The sequence below is a fragment of the Panonychus citri genome, unplaced genomic scaffold, assembly GCF_014898815.1.
Source record: "Panonychus citri isolate SS breed McGregor unplaced genomic scaffold, ASM1489881v1 Contig00077, whole genome shotgun sequence".
NCBI classification, from domain to species: Eukaryota; Metazoa; Arthropoda; class Arachnida; order Trombidiformes; family Tetranychidae; genus Panonychus; species Panonychus citri.
This window is the reverse complement of record NW_026515482.1, coordinates 225853-247661: the sequence shown is the minus strand read 5'-3', so window position 1 is coordinate 247661 and position 21809 is coordinate 225853. Positions and strand designations below refer to the sequence as shown.

The 21809-nt window shown below is 30.5% G+C and overlaps 3 protein-coding genes across 4 annotated transcripts; 2 read left to right on the top strand and 1 right to left on the bottom strand.

The window, feature by feature from the left end:
* The first annotated feature begins 2295 nt into the window (after positions 1-2295).
* On the top strand, positions 2296-4474 carry LOC128386885 (uncharacterized UDP-glucosyltransferase YojK-like). Its single transcript, XM_053345994.1, has 2 exons — positions 2296-2498; positions 2630-4474. Exons 1-2 carry the CDS (start codon positions 2470-2472, stop codon positions 4182-4184), a joined length of 1584 nt encoding a protein of 527 aa, XP_053201969.1. The 5' UTR covers positions 2296-2469; the 3' UTR covers positions 4185-4474.
* LOC128386879 (uncharacterized) lies at positions 4469-19574 on the bottom strand. 2 transcript variants are annotated; one of them, XM_053345986.1, is made up of 9 exons: positions 18000-19574; positions 16552-16685; positions 15235-15539; positions 14716-14926; positions 11060-13162; positions 10264-10383; positions 7330-7437; positions 6398-7229; positions 4469-5945 (listed from the first exon to the last, which is right to left on the bottom strand). In XM_053345986.1, the coding sequence occupies exons 1-9, from the start codon at positions 18077-18079 to the stop codon at positions 4568-4570; spliced, it is 5271 nt and encodes a 1756-aa protein (XP_053201961.1). In that variant the 5' UTR covers positions 18080-19574; the 3' UTR covers positions 4469-4567. The 2 variants fall into 2 exon arrangements, with proteins under 2 accessions (XP_053201961.1, XP_053201962.1); XM_053345987.1 differs by lacking the exons at positions 14716-14926; positions 15235-15539.
* Positions 19575-19794: 220 nt separating this feature from the next.
* On the top strand, positions 19795-21775 carry LOC128386891 (ADP-ribosylation factor-like protein 5A). Its single transcript, XM_053346001.1, has 2 exons — positions 19795-20495; positions 20688-21775. Exons 1-2 carry the CDS (start codon positions 20450-20452, stop codon positions 21182-21184), a joined length of 543 nt encoding a protein of 180 aa, XP_053201976.1. The 5' UTR covers positions 19795-20449; the 3' UTR covers positions 21185-21775.
* The last annotated feature ends 34 nt before the right edge of the window (positions 21776-21809 follow it).

The window sequence follows — 21809 nt, the reverse complement described above, 5'->3', positions numbered from 1 at the left end:
TGTGTCTACGTAAATTGTAAAAAAAGCATTAAAATCAATTTCAAGTCTTAATTGCAATTTGATTTTAAAGAAGCAGAAAAAAAGTTTTTATATTTGCCTTTTTTTTACTTCTTTCTCAGCAATCAAATCAAATTAACTGAGAAAATGATTAACTTTGATCAGTTAAATGGTCTTGAATTTAGAATTTAATTAAATTTAATCAGATATTGAAATACTTTCAGGGTTTTCTGATGAGATGATTAAGGTTGACAAGAAGAAAATCCCTCAATAAGAAGAGGCAAAAATATGCGATTAATTGATTGATTATTATGCGGAAGAAGATGATGATTATCAACAGGATCATCTCTCTCTCTCTCTCTCTCTCCCTGAGTTTATCTGAATAAGTTCATTGGCTTTCAGGCTTAACTCGTGAGACAACAAGTTCATTGGCCATTATGAACCTTAGATACCGATTCTATCCAGTCCATTGCAGCAAAATCATGTTACGATAAAACTATCATCAAAAGTTACCTTTAGAAAGTCAACAAGGTGAACATGAAGAGAATGATATTCATCTTAACGATTAAGATCTACCTGTGAAATTCATTCACCATTAGAAGAAGAAGAAAAAATTATATACTTACTGTATCCAAGATAATGAGTGATTGTAATTTTCTGATGATCTTTCCAATTTAAATTGATTTCTAACACTTGTTCATCCTCTTAATTTACCGATTTGCAGTTTCATCTAATCAGTTGTCAACAGCTGACGACGACAAATACAATTAAAAGGTAAATAATGAGACTTTAATTTACCTTAATTACTATTAATATTTGGGACGATCAATTTCAAATTAGGTGAATTAAATCATCTATCTCTTGTAAAATCAAATGGTATTCATTGATTATAAGACATTGAACACTAAACCTATTAGTTGATTCATTGGTAAGATTAACGATTAAGAGTGAATGATTTTCTTATCAAGGTGATTTATTGGTGATAATTCAACATCAACACTATGCATGATACATGTAATAAGTATATGGTGTAAATGAGGTTTCCCGATCATCTTAATTACTGTTAATAAGTTAATCAGTTAATTGTAATAAGAAGCGTAAATCTCCTTGAATAAGATTAGAAACATACAAAAAACAAAACGAGAGGAGAGGAGACAATTAATAGATTAACCATAGAATCAATTGATTGTTTATTGTCTTAAAGGAATTGATTTATTGACAATTTAATGAGATTGAAGAAGTGAAATTAACCAAATCAGTACAATTTAATGGAAACAATTAAACGAGAAAAAAAGGTTTGTGGATTAATATCAATTCCATATCGTACTTTACCCTTGCGATCATCAGGATAGACCTGGACTTTGATTTTCGTTCAATTAATTTTCAGGTATATTGTTAATTTCCAATGACAATTAATTATTTTGAGGCCAATCTAATCAATGGTTAAGAATCTCAATTAGCTTTAACAATAAATAATAATAAAGATAATGACGTCAGATCATCATGATGATCGGATAATCAACTGATTCCGGGGAAATTATTATCATTAATTGATTGTTGAGGTTTGGGTTTTCTTACACATTAAACGTAATAACCTCTAATACTTAACGATTGTCGTTAAGTGATATCTTGTTAAAAGATGATTAATCCATACGTGATTAAACTCTCGGTTTTTAATAATCAATCTTTCATATTATTGGATAATCCAGTTTCTTTTTCTCAACACACTTTGATTATTTGGTCCATGATCAAGTTAATCGATCAGATTAACTGACTGATTGTTGTTAAGTTAATTGTAAATATTGCTTAAGAGAAAGATAATGTTTATAAGGTAAAGAAAAACAAAACTTTAATGATAAAAATGATGATTAATACCTGATGACTTGTGATTAGAATCAATTGTTATATTTATTTAGATTGGATAATTTTTGTTGGTTGATTATAATCACAAGTATGATGATGATAAATGTTTATGTTTAATAGGATTGCCTTAAGGTTAACGTTGTTTTTCATTTAATTTGATTTGAATTGTAAGTGTTATCGTTAATATGGATAAGATGTTGCAAGGCCAGAACTACACTCGAAAGGTAAGAGTAGGAGGCGGAGGGAGAGAGGAAGGAGGAGAGAGTAGGAACATAGGTAGAAAGAGGGATGAGAGAGAAGAAGAAGATAAATAGAAAGATATGAAAGAAAGAGAGAAAGAGAGAGAGAGAGAGAGAGAGAGAAGAAGAGTGAGTGAGTAATGATGAAGATAAAGATAAGAGAGAATGACGATTTTGTCAAGCGATTGGAAGGATAAAGTTAAGAAGGAGTTTGAGTAAAATATTCATTTAGTTTTCAACTTTTAATTGTGACACTTGATAAACAAAATATTCTAATATTTGTAATTGTAATTGTAATTGTGATTGATTTTCTATTAGATTTTAATTGATTTTTAGAAATTTCGAATCATCGAATAATCAAAAGAAAAAAATGAAGATCGCCTTTTGTCCTATGGATGGGTAAGTGTATTCAATCATTTTCTTTCTTTCTTTTTTCTTTTCTTTTTTTTATTTTGATAAAATTGTTAAATAGAATGTAATTAGAAAGAATTGAGAATTAATGAATGAATGACTTTTTGTTATTCCAATAGCCATGGTCATGTAAATGCTTGCATTGGATTGGCAAAGATTTTGAAACGTTATGAGAATGAATGTATTTTCATTGTTCCCAAAAATTGGACTAAAACTGTCGCTGGGAATGATTTTGGTATCGAAGCGATTGAAGCCGATGGATTCGAGGCCGATCGAGATCCACAGGAAAAGTGGGGCAAATTCATGGAGCAAAGATCGCGAGTGTTTGACATGGAGACAGTGGAGAAATTCATCCATCTGAATGTGCCAAGTAACGAGAGTTTCTATGATTATCTAATTAAAACGGATGATCAATATTCGTTGATTTTGGAAAGGATGAAACCCGATTTGATTATATTCGACTTTTGGGTCTCCGTTCCTGCCATCGTCAATTCGGGCATCCCTTATGTGACCTTGTGGTCAACCAATCCTCTTCTCGCCTACTGGTCATACGGAGCTCCCCCTTACTCGTCGGCCTTTGGAATCAACGACGATCCCAAAGAGTTTGAGAAGTTGAGGATCGCCTTCAATGAGAGTTTAGCAGAGATTAAAAGTTCATTCGATGAGTTTTATCGTTCGAAAGGAATCGACCCAAGTAAACAAGATCGAATTGACTTCTCAATCCTGGGTAAATCTCCCTTCCTCAACCTTTACCCTTACCCGGAAGACTTGGACTACTCCGAATTCGGCCCAGTCCCAGATAAATGGTTCCGAGTTGATCACATGGTCCGAGGAACTGATGACATTCCCCTTGGAATCGATGAATCGTTTTTCACCTCAAATGCCAATTGCAAGATTATCCTGTTCTCTCTCGGCTCCCTGGGTACATCCAATTACCAGTTGATGACTCGATTGATTAACATTCTCGGTAAATCACCACACAAATTCATCGTCTCGAAGGGTATTCACCATGAGAAGATGCAATTACCTGGTAACATGACCGGAGCCAAATACTTGAATCAGATGAAGATCATGCCTCGAGTGGACATGGTCATTCATCATGGTGGAAACAATAGTTTCATTGAGACTCTTTACTTTGGTAAACCTTTTATTGTGATGCCTCTTTTTGGCGACCAACATGATAATGGCCGAAGGGCAATCGACAAGAAGATTGGGAAATGTTTCTTACCCTATCGAGTGACCGAGGACGAACTTGTCCAAGGAATCGATGAGATTCTCAACGATAACGAACTAATTGAAAGAGTGAAATTGATTGGGAAACATTTGAGAGCCACAAAAAGTCATGACATTTTGAATGAGAAATTGACAGAAATGGTTAATCAATTTAAGATGAACAATTTAAACATGAACGCGAATGCAAACACAATCAACACCTCGAATACAAACATCACCACCAACACCAACTCCAACTCCAACACCAACCTAAACACTAACAACAGCACCAACAACACCAACAATCAAACCAATTCTCACATAATCAACACCAATAGTGTAACAATTAATGAGAATACAAATAAACAATCAAGGACGATAACCAATGGATCATCAAGTCATGATAAATCAGGAAAGATTTCACCAGTTTGGAATGAGCCTTCAATCCTCATTGAATCCTAACAATTGGATTAAATTTGTATCCTTTTATAATAATTAATCTATAATTAATCTTCAATCAATCAATCAATCAATCATTTAATTCATATTCAAAATGGTAAAGGTATTAATTACAATTCATACTCGTATCTCTTTCAACAACATTTACATTTAATTACCCAAAAATTACCTCTTCAATTGTTTCTCCTTCTCTTAATTAATTAATTAATATCTTTGTAACTTTAATCACAATTTGTTTTTATTTATCGTAATCAAAAAAAAAGCTGATCATTAAACTATTATCATAATTTGAATGTGGAAATGTTTGTCATTTATTTCATTTTATTTTCTATTTTAAAAGGAAAATGAATGTTGATCAATTGATTAGTTGTTTTCTCTTGTTACAATTAATTTCTCATGATTGTGATGTTGTTAATTATTGGATAATTAGTAACACCTAAAGTAGTGGGACCAGTGGACGTTTCCATAATCATCATGGATCTCATGTTAGTCTCATTTGATGATAATGAAGTTGTTGATGAAGATGAAGATGAGGATGAAGATGAAGAGGAAATTGAAAATGGTGTTGATGAAGATGATGATGAGATTGTTAGTGTCGATGGTGTTGTTGGTGTAGACGATGTGAGTGCTGATGTCGATGTTGAAGTAGTATTAATGGATGAGTTTGATATCGAATCAGTAGTTGGATTAAATGATAGATTTTCATCAATTGGATTTGACGAGTTTGTTGTTTTCTCCATCTGATTAATAATTGTTCCATTTTCATTATCATTAACTAAATCAATTAATCTTCCATGTTCAGATCTGAGAGTATTTCTTTGTGTACCGTTTGTTTGATTGTTGATAATCGGAAGTTCATCTAAGATTAGAGATGAACCATTGATTGTTTGGTTAGTGTTCAATTGAGAGTCAATATAAATTGATGAGTTATCATAATCTAAATTCAATGATCTTGATCGATCAGCGAATTTTGTTAAATCAATTAGCGATTGATTAATTGTTACATTTTCTGTTCCATTGTGTAATAAGATATTGTTTGAATACTTTTTAATTGCTTGTTTTAAGCTGTCATGATTAACTGTTGTTCCGATTGAATTATCTGTTTTTCCAATGTCATTATTGTCTATTGATGAGGTACCATTGCTATTAATCAGTGTCTCATTGTTTCCAAGTGAACTTGTCAGGTCAAAGGTATAATTGAATTTCGTCTCTATTTTAGATTGATAAAGATTAACGGCAATCACATGATTGATAAAATCTTTCATCGCAAATACATTTGAAAAGACCGACGGGTGTTTAGTGTAACTGGTTCGTGGACTTGCAAAGGACACGAATCCCCCGATAAACCATTCGGTTGAACTTGATAGGCAAACAAGATTAGAACCAGGATCAGGTACATAATCGGGCGATTCGTCACTTGCCGATGAACAAATTTGCCGTTGATTGAGAGAGGAATTGAAATGCCGACGCTCATTACATAACGATCTATCCTGGATTAAGTAGGGACGAGCTTCCGTCTCACCAAGAACTGGCATGAAACAGGTAATATCAGAGGCCACGTCACTTTCGGGTAGACAAATTGAGCTCATCAAACTTGAGCTCAATGGAAGAGGCGATTTTAAGTTAATCAAGGCGAGGTCAAAATCTCGAATATGAAGATAACGGAACTTTGATGTGTGCGGATGAAGAATTACTTGATTAACAGTTCCAAGGAACCGACTTGTATTCGCTTCGACTATTAATCCTTGGACATCTTGCAATTGTCTGAAAATTAAGAAAAAATCAATTAATCAACTTGATTTTATTAACTCTTAGCAAAAAGTAACGATTGTAATTAACAATAAACAATTCAAATAACTTAATTGATAAAATCAACAATCAATCAATCAACTAAACCTTTGATCTTAAATCATCATTAATCATGAGAGTCTAATAACTTTCTCTGATCAAATTAATGGTCATTAACACGATCATTTGTTGTTACCTTTAATTGTGATTAACTAATTGTCAATATCAGTTTATTAAATTTACTATTCATATGGTGCAAAAGCTTTTGTTTTCTTGTGAACTTTGTTGATTGATTATTGGAATCAGGAAACAAAAGTTATTAATTGTTTCTTCCTGATTCCTTCGCATGTTAACAACATGAGATTTGATTCATCTCGAAAGTTAATGAACTTTTGGATTGATGATTATTATCGAGCAATTAAACTTACTTTAAACACTCAGCTGATGAAAGAAGCCACATTGGTGATATAATTTGAGCGAGACATTGTTTCTTGTTCTTGATTGAATCGGTTGCGTTTCTCTTGACAATTACCATTGATTGGATCTCATTAGGACTCGCGGCTCGAGTTGGACGACTCAACGGGATATTGTAATTAATGGCAGGTATGGCTAATAAAGATGCTTCAATTGTTGATGCGGGTGAGGATCCGGTTGGTGTTGGTGGTGTGCTTGAAATTATGGGTACATTAGATGAAGATAATGTTGAAGGAGATGTTCCCGATGACAATGTTGATGAGATGAGTGGAGTTGATGGTGAAGTAGTTGATGAACTAGTTGAAGTGGTAATACTATCAGTTACCATGGTGGTACCTTTGGTGGTGGAGGTTGTGGTCGTGGTGGTATTAGTTGAAGTAGTGTTTAAACTTGACTCTGGAATTGGTGAGATATTGGCTAATGGTGTGGATAATGTTGGGGACAGTGTTGATGATAAAGATGAAGGTTGTGTAGATGATGATGTTGGCTGTAATGGAGTCGTGGCCATCATGCTACATTTAAATGTTTGGCACTCGAGCATCAAAATTGATGATGAATTACAATTTTCGAGAGAGATCACATTGGATCCATTATGGATAACCCATTCAACCTCACCGATTGTTTTAATTATGGTTGTTGAGTAATTAACAGCTGATTCGAGACCCATTTTTTGGCACAATAAGGAGTAATCAGATTCACCGAGAGGAGATTCATCAGCACAAAGTAAAGCCCAATTTCCAGTTGACGGATTGACCATTGAGACCACGTTGTTCTCATCAGTTTTAACTGAATTAAAATCAAATTAAAAGAATTACAATTAAGATTACAAAGTCGATTGCTATCTATTATTATTATTAGATGATTATTCTCAACAATTAATACTCACCACAAGACCATTCATCACTCGAATCACGACAATTAACTTGACCATCACAGACCAAAGTTTTGTCAATACAATCGCCATTCCAACATTTAAACTCTTCATTTGTGCAAGCTAAATTAATTTAGAAAAAAAATTGATTGATTAACTAATTGATTGTTTTCCTTTGATCATTAATTATTTGGCATTAGATTCATTTTAATGGTAATCAATTCCGGACAATAAAGGTTAATCCAGTCAATCTGATTGTTACGGTTTCCTTTGCTATTAAGATAACAGGAAAACTAAATCATGATTAACTTTTTGTCGAAACGATTTGATTAACAATTAACGACAAGTATTAATTTAAGTGATATAATTGTATTAAGTTGATCAATTTGGAGTGTTAATCATTCATGATAACGATCAAGAAAAAAGGAAAAACAAATTGATAGTAAATACTTTATTATATCAATTGTTAGAAATACAATTTAACAACAATTTAAGCAAATCAACAAGTCTATTGACATATTTAATTGAGCATGAAAATTTGATTGACGGAAAAACTAATTGGGTGACCTTACAGAACGATGTCTCGATTGTAATTGTATCTGATTGATGATAATTTATCAATCACTAAACTGAATCAACGAGCAAATAAAAAAAAAGAGTTAATTGTAAATAGAAAGTGATTGCTGATTGTTGCCTACATTTGATAAACGTTCACAATCAACAATCAAGATAATCATGAAATGATAGTTGGCAAATTGTACGAAATGTTTTTTTTAATTGTGTTTACTTTTCAACCATTAACTACAGAGGAAATTGTTTCATGGTGAAAGTCAACAATCAGTAAATTAACATTGAAATTAATGGAAATTATTTCAGATATTGATTGTCTGTAGTTGATAAACAATCAACAATTAAATAAATTATTCAATCTCAATGTCAATGGTTTTCTGATTACGATGATGAAAAGATTTAGTTAAATGATTAATCAAGAAATAGGTTTACAATATTATGCTAATCACAATCAATTGAGTTAATTAAGATGTAATCATTTGCCCTTGGGGAATTTACTTGATCAAGAAATAGACAACAATTAATTGCTGCTATTCAGAAAAGCAGACACATTGTATTAATTATGGAATTACCAACACTAATTGTTAGATAATTAACATTTTCAAACTTTTGATTATGTTAACTTGATTAATTTGTTTTCATCTATTTCTTGAAAGTGTTAATTAATTCAGACAATTAACTGATTATCATCAATGTAAATTGTAGCATTTGCATCACAGGAAAATAACATAACATTTCCGTTTCCGATAACATTGACAATTGCGATCTTGATTATCACACAATCAAGTAAACAATTAACTTAAATCATGATCCATGGAGAAAAGATTTTCAAAAAAAAAACAAAATCAAAAGAACTGAATTAACAAGAAATGATTAAGGAAAAGTGAACAATTGATTGTTAAGGTAAATGTGATGATAAATTGTAATAGTGATTAAAGTTTCAATTGAGTAATTATGTTAATTTAGTTGAGGAATCGTAGTTTTTTTTATTGATTTACCTTGACAATTAATTTCTGACCAATTGTTAATGGTGATCATTAAATCAAATTGTTAATCTGATTGTAGCTTTCTAGTTAATTGTTAAAGATGGAAAAGTTTTTCTAAACTCAACAATTAACTACTTTGGTAATTATGAAACCAAATTTTCGAGCGCAATTTAAATTTTCAAGTAAATTTTCACAATTAAACGATTAGTTATTAGTCACAAAGATTTGACCTGAATAATGATGATTAAGAAATGGATGATAATAAAATTAAATGTTGCTAATCTTCAATTTTAATTGTTAGGTTTTCAAACTATTAATTCAATCAAAAAGTTTGATAATTAGAGATCAATAATATTGATGATTAAGGTAAATTGTAACATCTTCGGGTTCATCATGTTAATTATCATAACCTCACCTTTTTGAAAGGTAAGCATGATGAATCCATTAAGGTGAATCAATTTGATTACAAACAATTAACTTTGAAATATAATTAATCCCAAGGATTTCGAGGCTCATCATTTTCACCAATCAATTTTTTTTTTCATTTCTTTCTCGTAACTTTTACTTTCATTTACCTAAATTGTTATTAATATTGAACATCTTAAATCTTTAGCCGGAGGCGATAATGATGCGTAATTGCAACTTTTTTTTTCTTTCGTTGTACTTTCACTTTGATTTTTCTTCTGTACCTTTCAAAGTTCATTTACACGCCCTAATACATTGCCTATTACCTGGAAAACTAGGGCAAAGTTAGAGAGTGGGTCAGTATCAGTGAAAAAAAAACTCTCTTCAATTGTATTGGCAGTTACGGGGAGAAAAACTTTCACTTCATCACAATTACATCTTTACACCACAAAGATAATCATCATGTTGATGGTTGTTGATGATGATGATGGGAAGATGAATGATGATGGAAAAAAGGGAAACTCATTAGGGAAACAATCGCCATTTATCCCTAGTTTTCCGTATGTTTTTTTCCTCTTTATCATCAAGGTTTCTACGTCTCTCTCACTCCAGGTAGAAATGGTTTACTTTGATTATTTTCTTCATCATCATCATCTCAATCATCTTCTAGGTATTTATATCCATTTTAAAGACGACTTTTAATCTTCTATCAACTATTAATACATTTAATCTACCATAGAGAGAGAGGGAGAGTATTGAATTTGAAGGAAAATGAACTTAGAATACCAATTAATATTGTTTCATTTTCTCACAGTATGGATTAGTAATTTAACTCTGATTTAACCTAAATTGTAACAATTTACTAAGTGGTTACCATCATTTCCTACTCTCTTCCTGATTGGGAGATTAATGAACCCATGGATTAGCAAAAAAAACCAAATGTTCAAACCTTAATTACTCGTAAGATGATGATGATGATGATACTTACTGCAGTTCGATTCGTCGGTACCATCAGAACAGTCCTTTGAACCATCACATCGTAACGAGTACTCGATGCACATATTGTCACAGAAAAATTTACCCACCGATAAACAGGTCGAATGGTCAACTGGTCAATAGAAAATGAAGAAAGATTAGTAAGTTTAATCGCGAAAAAAAAAGTGATACCCAGAGATCGGTCAATCTTATTTAATGATTCATCTTAACTGGTTTAACAATCAATGATTAAAAACCAGCTCAAGATTTATTTCCCTAATGACTATGAAACGATTAATATAATGATGATTATAATCATCATGATACTGGTTTTTTTTATCATGAAAATCATTAAGAGAGAGAAATTGTTTCTCTTGCAAAAATTAACATTTCAAAGGTACAATTTAATCATTATCATCATCTTTTTACATAACAATTAAGTCTTCCAACCAATCAATCAGTCAAATAGATGCTGAGCTTCATTATTTTGCACGAGTTTACCTTTACCTAGACTTTGGACATTATCGCAATGAAATTTTCTCTCTCATAATCTTAAGTTTCTTTCCATAGAAATGACCTGACCGAAAGCCTCTAATTTCACTTCATCTAGTGATTATCTAAGAAATGATATTAGCGGAGAGTTGATGGTAAGAGAAGAAGAAGAAAAAAGTTACAAGCTAACAATTAACTGACCGTATTTGCCATAAGCGCTATAGACCTCAACGATCTATGGCCTAGTTTTATTCTGGAAACTTGATTTCTCTCTCAGGTAATAAAAAAAAAACTACACAATAGGTTAATCTACTTACCACACTCTTGTTCATCTGAGTGATCACGACAATCATATTTACCATCGCAAACTTGAATTGGAAGGAGACAAGATGATTTATCGGCACAGGAAAGTTGATTCTCACATGAGGCAAAGTAACAAGATGATTCGTCTGAACCATCATCACAGTCCATTAGACCATCGCAAAGGTATTTACGGGAAATACAGGTTACACTTGATTCATTGCCACACCTGAAATTTGATCCACATGATTGACTACAATCAGATTCATCTGAACCATCGGTACAATCACGAACACCGTCACAAACAACATCAGCTGATAGACAAGCCTCTTTATCTTGATTGATAAAGCAACGAATCTGCTTAGAATTACATTCCAATGGACTTGCTGTGGTTCCAATCATTGATTCCATTGTATTATTATTGTAATTGTCCGATGTTCCATTAACTGAATCAATTGTTAAATTTGATAGAGATTCGTTTAGATTATTTCCAATCAATTCGATTGGTGTAATTGTTTCATTTAATCTTGAGGAGGTTCCATTGATCGTTTCCGTTTCATTGGTGAATAAATTGTTCACAATTTGGGTTGAGTTTGATTGTTTTTCCCAATTTGATGTAGCGTTTGATTTAATCATTAAATCATTGGAATCATTTAAATTGGTCCCGTTGATTATTACCGGGATTTTAATTGTTATCGATAGATTATCAATATCCAATGAACTGTTACCACCATTAATTGTTATCATTTCATTTGTTAAATTGTTGAGATTATTAATCGTTGAATTATCAATGATTGACCTTTCAACTGGATGAATTGTTGATTGGGTTAAATTAACATTTGAATTGTTTAAATTATCCATTGATGTGATTATGGTTAAATTGTAATCAGATGAAGGTAAATGATTAAGATGATCAGTTTTATTATAATTGGAATCGTTGGTAGACTTTTCAATCAATTGTGATTTAATTGTTGGTGTAAATTGTTCATTTTCACTACTATTAACATTGGTAATTAACGTGGTTAAAGGTGTTGTAGTTAATGTAATTTCAAGTTTCCTCGTAACAATCAAAGGATCTGATTGTTTTGATTCATTGGTATTATTATTATCCTGTGTCGCTAAATCACCAATCCTTAATTTGGTTTGATTAATTGTTTTGGTCGTTGGCAAGGTTTCATTGGCTTTTGTAACTGTTGTCTGATTGTTGGTAATGTTAATTGTTAAATTGTTGAATTGTCTTTGGGTGTCACTTTCACTCAAAGATGGTGACATTGTTGATGATGAAGTTAACGGTTCATTGGACTGTATCATTGATTTTAATGTTGTGGTTAAAGTTGTTGGTGTTAACTTAATTGTTGGTGATATTGAAGTAGTTGCTTGTGTTGTTAATATTGTCGCTGATTGTGTCACGTTGATTAATGGCGTTGATTCAGTTTGATTGTTACTAATTGATTGAGAATCAATATCCAATGTTACCTTAAGATCTGAATGTGGTGATGTTGACTTGTTGTGGTCATTTGGTTCATTGGTGGTCGTTAAATTACTTGATGAAATGCCAATGGTCATTTTATCGGTCATCTCTGGTTGACCATTAGTTGTTAAATCAATTATTATACCACCGATTGGAGATTCGGTGATAATTGTTGACTGATTTTCATGTGAATTATTGGATCCATCTTGAAGTGTACTTGAGTTTTCAGAATTTTCAATGAATCCAAACGTTATAATTGTGGAAACGGTTGGTAAACTTTCATCATCATCATTTGTCATATTGACCGATCGACTACCAACTGACCCCAAGGGACTATTTCGACCTCTATTGTTATCGGTATGATTGAGTATTTCTCTGGTTACAATTGTAATTTCTGACTCTGGTGGGATCAAGGTGACAATTGATTCGGATGAAATATTATCCTTACGATTTGATGTCTCCATTATCATCATCTCAACAGAAGTGCCAATAGATGATAATGTTGATGATTCAGAACTATTTTCATGATGATGATTAACTGTTATATTATCGGCAATTAAATAAGGTGCCGATGTTGTTGACCGTTGTGAAAGGTCAATTGTCTTTCCATCCCGACGGACTTGATTATTGTTGTTAAACACCGAGTCCGCTGTTTGATAAAAAAACAAGAAATAATATTAAATTATAATTAAGTTGGAGAACCCAAATGATAATTAACAATATAACAATTCAATTAGTTCAAGTTAATTAGCTATTGAATAATGTTGACACTTTGATTGTTGATACAACTGAGACAATCATTGGTATTAAATTGTTACAATTTTTATAAAATTTTGATAATGATCTATTATTTTTTGATTGTTTTGACAATTAAAAGTTGATCAATTGATTTAGTAAAAAAAATTGACTATTAAATTTTTGTTTACTTTCAATGTTTATTATGAGAGTGACATCTTCATTTAAAAGCTATTATCAAGTTGGTAATTTAGTTTTGAAATGCAATTTCATAATTAAATTAAATGGTGTATGAAACAATTGACAACAATCAACAACAATTTACTTGATTTCATGTTCATCTCACTTTTTTTTCAAGCTATAAATACAATACATGTCTTGATTACTGTTAATACCTTTCGGATTCAATCAACTGATACAATTTGACATGATTGTTTAAATTGCCTGAAAGTTGCAACAATTAACTGATTGCTGTTCGAAAATAGTTTTCTTTGAAAAAATCTGTATAATATTTCACCAAATTGTTCACAATTAACTAAAATTGATTATGCAAATATTATCGGGAAACTATTATTCTGATAATGATAATTTTCTGTATCTTTAATTATCATGATACCGGGAGAAAACAATTTAGATTCAATCAAAATACTAAGGAAGTTATTTGTTGATAATAGAGTTTAAATATTTAATCAGTTGAATAACAAGTTCGAACAGTTCTAGAATAGTAGATAATGATACAATTAACGCCTTTCGAATACTAATAATAGCTAATTAAGTGACCATGAATGAAACTAATCTGATGGTCAGCAACTTTTACCAGAAACTTAACCTTTCATTTGTTGAGTTAAGTGTTTGGATAATGAAAAGAAAATAATTAATCTGATCTTGACCTGAATTTAAATATTTAAAGTACCTCATAGATGAGCGTATGTGTGGTCAGTGTTAGGGAAATTAATGACCACCAATTGATGAAATGTTTCAATTTTATTATGAGAAAATAAAGAAAACCAGGTCAAAGATTAACCCGTTGACAACGGAAACTGTAATATAATAATAATCATCAATTCCGGACCGGAATCAAAGTCATGAAAAAATAGTTATTAAAACGATTTGCTGGTCTAACGGGTCCTAATTTTGTTTAATTGGCCTGAGGGCTAATGTTTTAATACATAGATGGTCATTTGTTTATTTGATTTTTAAAGGATTTGATCCCCGTTCAAAGAAAAGGGGTAAATCCCATCACCAAATGGCCAGAGGGCAAATTTTCTGGCTTAACTAATGTACTCTGTAAATGCTTGACCCTTGACAGAAATATTAACCTATTAAATGTATCAAATTCATTAGGGGAGAAATATTTATATTCCGACTGATGAATTAATTTTAATTGTTGTGAGATTCATAATGATGGACAAATATGTAAATTCAAAAAAAAGGAAACAAATTGTCACAATTAATTATCATTCTTACCTGAATCGTCAAATTGAATTGGCTGGAAAGGAGGGGAAACATGAGATGAATCATCATCATCATCATCATCATTACTTTCATGATGATTATTATCATCAGGATGAACTCTTGATGTCTCATTTGTGACAACATCAATATCATTACCAGAATTAACCAGAAGATCACCAGAATTCATGGTGATCTGCCTTTTATCGGATTCTGAGTTTTTTGGCTGAAAAAAAAAATGATAAATAAAATTATCATTAATAAAATTCATCTATTGATTAACTGACCAGTATCATCATGTTATATTGATAAATCAGAAACTATTGACCTTTTAAATTAATGTTTGATTGTAACAATCAACTAGGAATTTGATCTGATTAACATTTGAATTTCTGTATCTCTAGTTAATTTTATAATAATGTAATTAGAGTAAATTGTTAGCAAATGTCAGTTAAATTGTGTTGATAATTGGCTAGTAAGTTAATTCATTTTTTAGTTTCCTTTATGAAAAAAATTATTGAATGAAAACTTTACCTGAGTTGAACTTAGACTATTATTATTATTATTAACCTGATTGTTAATTACAGAGCTGATTGTTGATGTTGAGTTGAATCTATCAGGTAAAACATATGATCTGCTGATTGGATCAAATTGTTGCTGCTGATGATGAGCATGATGAGCATGAGAATGACCAGAATTATCATCATGTATTAATGAACCTCCATCAGGATGCGAATAGGAGGTTGAAGCGGTTCGATTGAAACTCGATGAACGTTGTTGTTGCTTCCAAGGTGAATATGGCATATCTAGAACAATTGTTCCCATGTAATCGAAAGTATCTAATGAACAATTCGAAACAAATCACGTGACTAATTAGTCGACAGTTCGAAAAAAAATCGAAAAATCTTCATGAACTCAATCAATAAATTATATTCGCTTTTATTGTTTACATTTCTCTCTCTCTCTCTCTCTCTCTCTCTCTCTCTCTCTCTCTCTCTCTCTCTCATTCTAACTGTTAATTGCTACTGAACAAAGAAAATTGCTGTTTATTGATTAATTGTATCATCGGAACAATCTGCAAATACTATTGATCACAATTAGAAATTTATAATTAACTATGATCACGATGAAGAGTATGAACAGTGAAAGTGTTAATTATTGCTTATCGTTGATTGCAATGTGTTAATTGTTGGTAACAATTGATTCTTAACCTTGATTTTTTCATTGAATAAGAAAAAGTCACAATGTAATTAACAGACTAATCGATATGAAAATTGATTATTAATAATAAATTGTTTAAAGATTTAATCAATATCGCCCATGGTTAATAATAATTGACTGGACTTATTGATGATAGGATTTAATTACGATGATGAAAGATAATATTAATAATTTTCAAGATCATTTAAATTTAAATTAAATTACTTGATAAACTGTTTGTTATCCTATTGCTATTTATAAAATGATTAGTAATTAAAGGTAACAACCTGATAGTATAAATAATAATAGAAAAAAGCTCAATTGTTTATCCGATAATCAAGTTGATTAGTTTAATAATTTGATTGTCTACAACCACGAAAAAAGTTTCAACAATGATAACAAAAGGTTAATAATGATAATTGTGAATATTTGATTATTTTGGTTAACTAATTAAATGTTAATTGTTGGAAAATTAGTATCACGAAAGGTAAACAGAATCAAACAAAAGCACAACAATTAAAGCAACAAATCAGATTGAAACTAATTGCCAATAACTTTTTTTGTCTGTTATCGGATAATCAAAGTTGAACTAAAGGTGAACAATTAGATTTCGATGTAAATAAATGATTAAAGTTAATTGTTGCAACTTACATAATGTGACTGCGAAAATCAATATCGTGCTGATGAGGCCAAATACGAACCCACAACAAAATAAGCGGCAATTGATTCGTTTACCGGGTTTGGTGTTTTTTTCGGGATCCGAAATGTGTAAAGTTTCACTTCGTCTAAATATAATAGAAAAACAAACAAACAATTAACTAACAATTCTTGTAACAATTAAAGCTAATTAATTAGCAGGTTGAAAAACAATTTAATGAATGAATCGGGAGGCAAGATTAATATGTTTATATGGAGGATTAGAGAGCTGATTAAGTGAAATCAATGCCAATCAAAACTTAATGGATAAAAATTACAATTGATTATTAATATAATGATTGACCTAGAACCTTGAGTAGTTTATCATGTAATCATGATGATGATTATTGTTGAGGATAAACAATTTAAACGTTAGTTTTTTTTATATGTCAACATGATCAACAACAATCAGAGGAATACATTTATTAACAGTCAACTTAATCCGTTCTGTATGCTGGAAATTTTCATTCGTATAGATAATCATGTTCATCTTAATCATCATAACCATCATGTTGATGATGATAATCAAGATCATCTTTCATGGGAAATTATGTCAAAAAAAAGTATTGAATGTAACTGATAGCTTATTGAATCGACCTTGAAAAGGTTTATCCCTGAAACCATGTTACATTATTGAGGAAGGTATTAGTTACTTTATCCTATTAATATCTATGGTTAATTTTTTTACTCCATTTTACTTGAGATTAACAGTTAATCAATGAAGTTTCAACATTCGATATGAAAGAAAAAGGATTCACTTGTAGTGTGTATTTGCTGATTTTGTGTCTACTCTCATTATCCTCAAACAATTTACTGATTGTCTCGATGGTTAACACGCGATTTCCTTTTGGATTAATGATAATCAAATTAGTTCGGTGACTTTCTGATTCTCCAATTTATCCTCAAATCATTTATTTCCCATATTCTAATGTATTTTCATATGTAACAATTAACGATCAATCATTTACCTATTTTCCTTTAATTACTTTATCACTAAATGATCAATTTTTTAATCATTTCAAGAGTGACTCTTTTTCTCAATGTTATTACATGATAATTACATGGAATCTTTTTTTTTCCCCTCTGATTACAATTACTACCATGACCAAACCTTTTTAAATTCACAATCAATGGTTAATTATCGGAGAGAAAAGTTGATTAAAGAAACTGGAATTTAGTTCATAATTTGAATGAATGATTTGAAAAATGAATTAATTGTCAATCTATTAATTTATTATTACTTTTGCTTTGAATCGAAACTTGATTTGCATTCTGGTTTGATTCTGATTTGATTTTTGTTTCCTAACCACTTTGATTGTCAATTAATTGTTAAATTCAATTAAATGGGTGGAGGAGATTCTACAACAATTAATGGTTAGTTGATTTAATTTTGATTTACTCACTTTAATGATAAACTGTCCATCATTTGGTCCGTTGAATTGTTTGAGATTGAAATGTTTGTTGATATCGTATTGTTTGACATAATTGTTGTTGTTGATTAACTATTGATTGTAGTTGTAATATATTAGCAATAATTAAGAAAATTGATAGAGGTTTCAGATGCAATTAGTTAATTTAACCTTAAATTGCTTCTTGTTGATTCTTGATTAACTGATTCAAGATTTTTCCTCTCCTTTGACACTTTATTTGAATCTTGTTTAATCACCATTGGCTTTTGTATTTGTTTAAATTTCTAGTTGATTATAAGATTATATCAATTGTTTTTTCAATCCTTAATTGTTGTATAGAGGAAAGTAATCACTTGGGGTAATAATAATAAATTATATACTTGTTGTTTAAAGGCATTGGATGGACAATACAAGATGAAAGTGATTAGGATTAGGTTGTAATTATGGGAATTAAGGTAAACAATTTACAAAGACAATTTGATGAGAGAGAGAAAAAGAAATGATATTTAGACACTGAGGTAGATTGGAGATACAATTATGACACAATTAAATCACAGAATTGATGATGATGATTAATCAAAATTGATTATTTAACACAGAATTGTAATTAACACAGCAAAGGTGTTTGGACAAGATGTAAAATCTATTAATGATTAGGTTAAATTATCAATGGAAATTGATTATTATTGGATTAAAAGTGTAAAGCTAACGATAGAAAAGAGGAAAAAAAATCAACACAATTAAAACTAATCAATTCGTTATTTTAAATTGGTTTTCTATTATTTTCCTTTCAACTATTAGTTGATTGGAATCACTTTCACTCTCTCTCGCTCTTTTAATTTAGTTGTCTACCAATGTAACAATGAGGAAGAAATCACAATTTAATTAATGTTGTTTGATGTCTATACTAAATAATGATAATAATGATGATGATGATTTACTAATTATCCTAAGATGATGATGATTTTTGGTCCGGTTTCCAACTGAACTCCAGGGTTACCATGATACCAGAATGATTAAGGTGACACACAGACACAAGACGGAAGATTGATTATGATTATCAACAATCACAAGATGATTAAAATGATTGTAATTGTTGTTGGAAAAAAAAGGGATGAAGACTTAATCAAATCAAGAATAGATGATCAATTAAATTGGAGTAAAAAATATCAATAATATAAAAATTAAAAGGATAAACAGAATTGGGAGAAAAACAAAATGGAAAAAGAGTATTTTGTCAACACAATTAATACGATTAATGTCTTGTAATTAGTGAAAAAAGAAGGGAAGAAAAAATTTTCTCCAATATAATTAAAAGGAACTACAAGTTAATTTAAACGATATTGATTAAGAAAAAAAAAAATGATTAATATTATTACTAAATTGTTGTCGTCGTTAAAGGTTACATTTAGTGAATGAGAATCTCATTGATTGTTGGAATAACAAGAAGAAGTAAAAAAATTTCTCTTGTATATACATTAAAGTGTATACACATTAACAACAAAGTCTTTCCATTAAAACGTTAATTTAACAATTTAACTTATTTTACTTTCGCCAAGTTAACAACTGAATTTATATTTCGTTACAATTTTCAGTTCGTTGAGATTTTCAATGTTCCAATCAACAGTGACATCTATCGATTTATTTGTTTACTTTTTGTTCTTTTTCGCTCACAAAAGTGCTACCATCTTTTGGATTTAATTTTAACTTTTTAGCTCTTTTGATCTTTTGAACTGTTAAACTTGTTCTTTTCTTTCTGTTAAATTTAACTAAATAATTAATATTTAAGTTGTGTTTTATCATAAAATTGAAATACTAAGTGTGGAGACCAAAATGAATACAAATAATCAGGTAGGTTCAGCAAGACAGAATACTCTGAGACAGAATACTCTGAGACAGAATACTGAAAAACACGTTTCTTATGTGAACTCTGACACCAACAACTTCTCGACAGAATACTTTTACCTTCCTCTATTTTACAGATCCACCACCTGAATTATATGAACAATATACTAAAATGAAAGATCAAATGTCTAAATTGTTTAAAAAAGGATTTATTGATTAATTTTATATTTTTTATTTATTTATTTATTTATTTATTTTCAATTGTAAACAAAATGAAAATTTTTGCTTTGTATTCTCTATCATTCGGTGGCTCAGATGACCGATCGAGGGCAGCACTTGAGGCTGCTCAGTCTTCGGACGACTGTAATTAGTCACCTCTTGGAGGATCAATAAATTTGAACCAAATTTTTAAATAGAAATTTTTTTTTTAATTATCTTTTAATCATCGTCAGGTTTAATTGGACCAATTTTAATGTTATTCAACAAGATTTTGTAGTTTACTATTAGTGTTTTAGTGTTGTTGTTGGTGAGTTCTATGTCGATGATGATGACTTGATATTTGTTTTTTAATAACTAAAAGGAGAGAGAGAGAGAGAGAAATGGGTTTGCTATTTACTAAAATATGGTCTATGTTTACAAAAGAAGGTGAGATTTAAATTGTTTTTTTCCTCTTTTTTAAATTTTGATTAACTTGTTTGAGTTTACCGTTACTCCAATGGAGTTTACTGTTGATTTATTGCGTTCATAGAGTTTTTTTGCTTGTCTTGATCTTTATTTTCATGTATGTTAATGTTAATGTTTTCTTTTTTTCTCTTTTTTCTGTTTGGTGGTAATCAGAGCATAAGATTGTCATAATTGGATTAGATAATGCTGGAAAAACGACCATTTTGTATCAATTCATAATGAATGAAGTTGTTCATACGTCACCTACATTAGGGAGTAATGTTGAAGAGGTCATTTGGAAAAATATTCGTTTCATAATGTGGGATATCGGTGGTCAAGAGTCCCTTCGACAAGGATGGAGTGCCTATTACTGTAATACTGAATTTATTATTCTTGTTATTGATTCAACTGATCGAGAAAGATTAAAGTTATCTAAGGAAGAGCTTTGGAAAATGTTGGTCCATGAAGATTTAAAGAAAGCAGCTATACTGATTTATGCTAATAAACAGGATGTTAAAGGTTGTCTCACACCGGCTGAGATTTCAAATCAATTAAATTTAACCTCAATCAAAAAACATCATTGGCAAATACAAGCTTGTTGTGCCTTAACTGGAGAAGGACTTTATCAAGGACTCGAGTGGATTGCTAATCAACTCAAATCGAGGAGTTGATAATCTCTGGTGATTTATATTAACCTTTAACTAACAAGAAAAAATCTCTTGTCTTCATCTCTCTCCTACACTAAAGTTCTTGGATTAGCAGAAATTTTACTTTTTATGATCAGTTAATTATCTCTGACCTCCATTTGGTTAATCCTTTCTATGAAAAGCCAACAAATAATATTTTATACTAAAAAATCATGGTTAACAGCAATTCAGTTTTCCCAAACATCATCTTCTTCCTCAACTATTAACTCAAATCAGTTGTGTTGATTAAATCAATTGTTTGGCCATTCCCATAATTTGTGAATTTTAATTCATCATCATTCCAAAAATGTTTAATCATGAAAACTCGGAGCTTGAACATCACAATTGCCATAGGAAAAGCATCAACATCAATTTAATCTGCTGATTTTCCGGAAAGAAAACATAATATCTAATTAGCCACAAACTCATCAAAAAAAAAAGAATCAATTGTTTACCAAAATCCTTCTCAATTTAAAGAAAATTATAATTGACCCAATTGTGATGTAGCCTAATCAGGTTTCTAATCAGCAATTTAATTTGTAAGGCCAATAAACAAACAATTCATTGTCCACTTAAGTTTTATTTGTACTTAGGATTTCATTTTGATTAC

Coding starts and splice junctions, on each gene's coding strand:
- LOC128386885 (XM_053345994.1), top strand. CDS start 2,470: ATGAAGATCGCCTTTTGTCCTATGGATGG. Junction 2,499..2,629: donor GCCTTTTGTCCTATGGATGG/GTAAGTGTATTC, acceptor TTATTCCAATAG/CCATGGTCATGTAAATGCTT.
- LOC128386879 (XM_053345986.1), bottom strand. CDS start 18,079: ATGTCAAACAATACGATATCAACAAACATTTCAATCTCAAACAATTCA. Junction 14,927..15,234: donor ATAGTCTAAGTTCAACTCAG/GTAAAGTTTTCA, acceptor TTTTTTTTTCAG/CCAAAAAACTCAGAATCCGA. Junction 7,230..7,329: donor GAGTGATGAATGGTCTTGTG/GTGAGTATTAAT, acceptor ATTTTAATTCAG/TTAAAACTGATGAGAACAAC.
- LOC128386891 (XM_053346001.1), top strand. CDS start 20,450: ATGGGTTTGCTATTTACTAAAATATGGTCTATGTTTACAAAAGAAG. Junction 20,496..20,687: donor GTCTATGTTTACAAAAGAAG/GTGAGATTTAAA, acceptor GGTGGTAATCAG/AGCATAAGATTGTCATAATT.